The sequence below is a fragment of the Myodes glareolus genome, chromosome 10 (genome assembly GCF_982192425.1).
Source record: "Myodes glareolus chromosome 10, mMyoGla1.1, whole genome shotgun sequence".
NCBI classification, from domain to species: domain Eukaryota; kingdom Metazoa; phylum Chordata; class Mammalia; order Rodentia; family Cricetidae; genus Myodes; species Myodes glareolus.
The window spans coordinates 66,962,885-66,966,261 of record NC_142035.1 but is presented as its reverse complement, the minus strand read 5'-3'; the positions used below and the strand labels follow the sequence as shown (position 1 = coordinate 66,966,261).

General features: G+C 39.1%; 1 protein-coding gene across 1 annotated transcript; it reads right to left on the bottom strand.

Annotated features, from left to right (window-relative positions):
* Positions 1 to 2,414: 2,414 nt before the first annotated feature.
* On the bottom strand, positions 2,415 to 3,377 carry LOC125416704 (olfactory receptor 4F3/4F16/4F29-like). Its single transcript, XM_048459845.3, has one exon. It carries the CDS (start codon positions 3,375 to 3,377, stop codon positions 2,415 to 2,417), a length of 963 nt encoding a protein of 320 aa, XP_048315802.3.

Here is a 3,377-nt window from a genome sequence, read left to right as displayed (position 1 = left end):
TGAACTTCGTGCCCAATGCAGATAAAAAAAATTTAGATTGATAAGGCATTCTTGAAATTCACAAATGAAGATAATGAAAGGACATACGAGTCTATATCCCTCATAGCTTCATTTGGTAAGCTATTCTAAAAATCATCAATAAGGGATTCTTTAATGGAATTTTGTGTTAAGAAATCTGAGCTTTATTTAAAAGGTCCAGGTACATCTGTTGTTACTAAATCTCACTCTGGACCTGGAGCTTTTCTTTTTTAAAGTTTATTAAATTATAAAAGTTTCCATTTCCGCCCCTCCTCCCAACACCCTCCCACTTCCCCCACTCCCTCTCCTCCTCCCTCTCCATCCCTAAGAGTAGTCAGGGTTTCCTGCCCTGTGGGAAGTTCAAGTTCCTCCCCGCTCCCTCCAGGTCCAGGAAGGTGAGTATCCAAACAGACTGGATCCCAAAAATCCAGTATATGCAGAGGAAACAAGTCCCAGTGTCATTGTCAATGGCTTTTCAGAAAGACTCCGGGCCAGCCACATTCAGAGAAGCTGGTTAGATCACGTGCTCATTCAGTTCCAGTCCAGCTGGCCTTGGTGAACTCTCATTAGATCAGTCCCCTTGTATCAGTAGGTGATGGTGCCCATCACAGTCCTGATTTCTTTTTTCATTTTCTTCCTCCTTCTGCTCCTCATTTGGACCGTGGAGGGTTCCGTCCGGTGCTCCAATATGGGTCTCTGTCTGTATCGCCATCCAACGTCGGATGAAGGTTTCCTCTGCTCTTGCCCTCTTTGTTCACGTTCTCCTTCCTTCTGCCTCTCGTTTGGACCTAGGGAGCTAGGTCCAGTGTTTCGACGTGGGTCTCCGTCTCCATCTCCCTCCATCACCAGATGAGGGTTCTGGCACTCTTGTCTATTTCCAATCTCCAGGAGGATAGCTACATGATTTTCGTCAGGTTCACCTTCTTATTTAGCTTCTCTAGGATCACGAATAATAGGCTCAAAGACCTTTTATTACAGTTAGAATCCACTTATGAGTGAATACATACCATATTCCTATTTTTGGGTCTGGCTTACCTCACTCAGTAAAGCGTTTTCTATTTCCATCCATTTGCATGCAAAAGTCAAGATGTCATTGTTTTTTACCGCTGAGTAAAACTCTAATGTCCACACCTTTTTTAACCATTCTTCTATTGAGGGGCACCTAGGTTGCTTTGGACCTGGAGCTTTTTGATCCAAAACTGTGAAAGGGAAAATGGCCATGAAGCAGAAACCAGGAATGTTGTGTCTGTCTTAATGTTTGCCATGTGAACAAAGCCTGGGACTTTTATCACAATGATACTTGCAGCTGACCTGAGACATGGAGGAACTGAAAGGAGAGAATGAGAACAAGGAAGGAAACTCTAAAAATCTTAGTGGCCCCATACATTTGTGCAACACCAGCATGCCACTAGAAATGTATATTAAGTGTTTTGATTCCAACACTTGCATCTATCTTAAAACAAGAGTATTTTGCCATCCAAATGTCACCCAAACATCTCTTTGCATTATGAGAAGACAAAATAAAAAAGGAAGATGAAAAATAGGAAGAAAGGATAAATGATATTAAATGTCTTTGAGTAGTCTACTATAATCAGCAGAAGAAAAACTCAACATGTTTCTTTGGCACCTTTTTGTTGTTCCAAACATAACTCACAAAGTTTCTACCCAAGCAATACTTATATATGACTCTGATGTGCATTTAAAAGTTCTAAACTCCTTGCTTAACTGCAAAAGTCCTAAACAGAGAAAAAGACATCATGGTGGTACACGCATGAAATAATGATTCAGTTCAATAATTCTTATATAAACGCTATGTGGAATGCAATAAGACATCTCTGTTTATCACAAACAGTTCTATTCAAAAGTAGAAACAGAGTCTAAGAGATGGTTCACCTTTTAAGAGTGTATACTATCCTTTCAGAGAGCCTAAGATTGGTTCCCGTCACCTAGTTCAGGTGGTTCAAAACAACATATAACTCCACCATCAGCATATCAAATGCTCTCTCCTAAGCTCCAAAGGTACCTCCCTTACATGTGCAAAGACACACACATACAAACATACTCTTAAAATACAAATAATTTTGAGAGAGAGAGAGAGAGGGAGAGAGAGGTTTTTCCTCTTCTGAAGACCTTAAAATAAATATCCATCTTCTTTATGTATAAGAGATTACATCATGTAGGTATTATTCCTTAGGAATTGAGCTCATTATACTTTAATATATGTAATACCTGTATATTAAAATAAATAAATATATGTAATTAGTATTTTAATAAGATTGTCACTCATTTCTAAGTACAAGACAAAAAAGCATATATATATTATAGATAAACATATAAAAATAGGCAAGGAAATATTTCTTCCCAGAAATAAGTTAGCAGTGAATTTCTGTACTCAGTTAAGACTGTTCACAGGTCAGGTGTTTAAAAATTTGTCTATAGCCCATCAGCTTGCTGAATATTCTCATCACCGCCATTTTCATTTCTTGATTCCTCAATGTGTAAATCATAGGATTTAGAAAGGGAGTGACAATTGCATCAAATATGGCCAGAAATTTATCCAAGTGTGTGTAAGAAGAAGGGCATGTATAGAAAAACATCACAGGGCCAAAGAATAAGACCACCACAGTCACATGAGCTGAAAGTGTAGACAGAGCCTTGGAGGAGCCACTTGAAGAATGTTTCTGAACAGTAAATATGATGACAATGTAGGAAATGATCAGAATGAAGAAGGAGCCCACAGACATGAATCCACTATTGATTGATACCAGTAATTCCAGTCTGTATGTGTCTGTGCAAGCAAGTTTGATCAATCTGGGAAAGTCACAGTAGAAGCTATCTAACACATTTGGTCCACAAAATGGTAAGCTTACTACAAAAGCCAATTGAACCAGAGAATGCATAAAGCCAACCACCCATGAGGCCACTGAAAAGAAAATGCACATCTTTGGGCTCATAATGGTCAGATAATGGAGAGGCTTACATATGGCCACATATCTGTCAAAGGCCATGGCTATGAGTAAAACCATTTCTACACCACCAATGACATGGATGAAGAAGATTTGAGTGATGCAGCCTCTAAATGAGATGACTTTATGCTTTCTAAATAGGTCACAAATCATCTTGGGGGAAGTGACAGAAGAAATACCCAAGTCAATGAAGGAGAGGTTAGCCAACAAAAAGTACATGGGAGAGTTTAAGTGAGGGTCATAAGCTACAATGAACACAATGAGGGCATTTCCCATCATACTTGCTACATAAAATGTGGAAGAAAACACAAAAAGGAACAGTTGAATATTCCAAGAGTTGGTGAGTCCCAGGAACACAAACTCTGACACCACAGACTGATTCACTCCTTCCAT

Excerpts from the sequence above, each read along its gene's own strand:
- LOC125416704 (XM_048459845.3), bottom strand. The coding sequence starts at position 3,377 with ATGGAAGGAGTGAATCAGTCTGTGGTGTCAGAGTTTGTGTTCCTGGGA.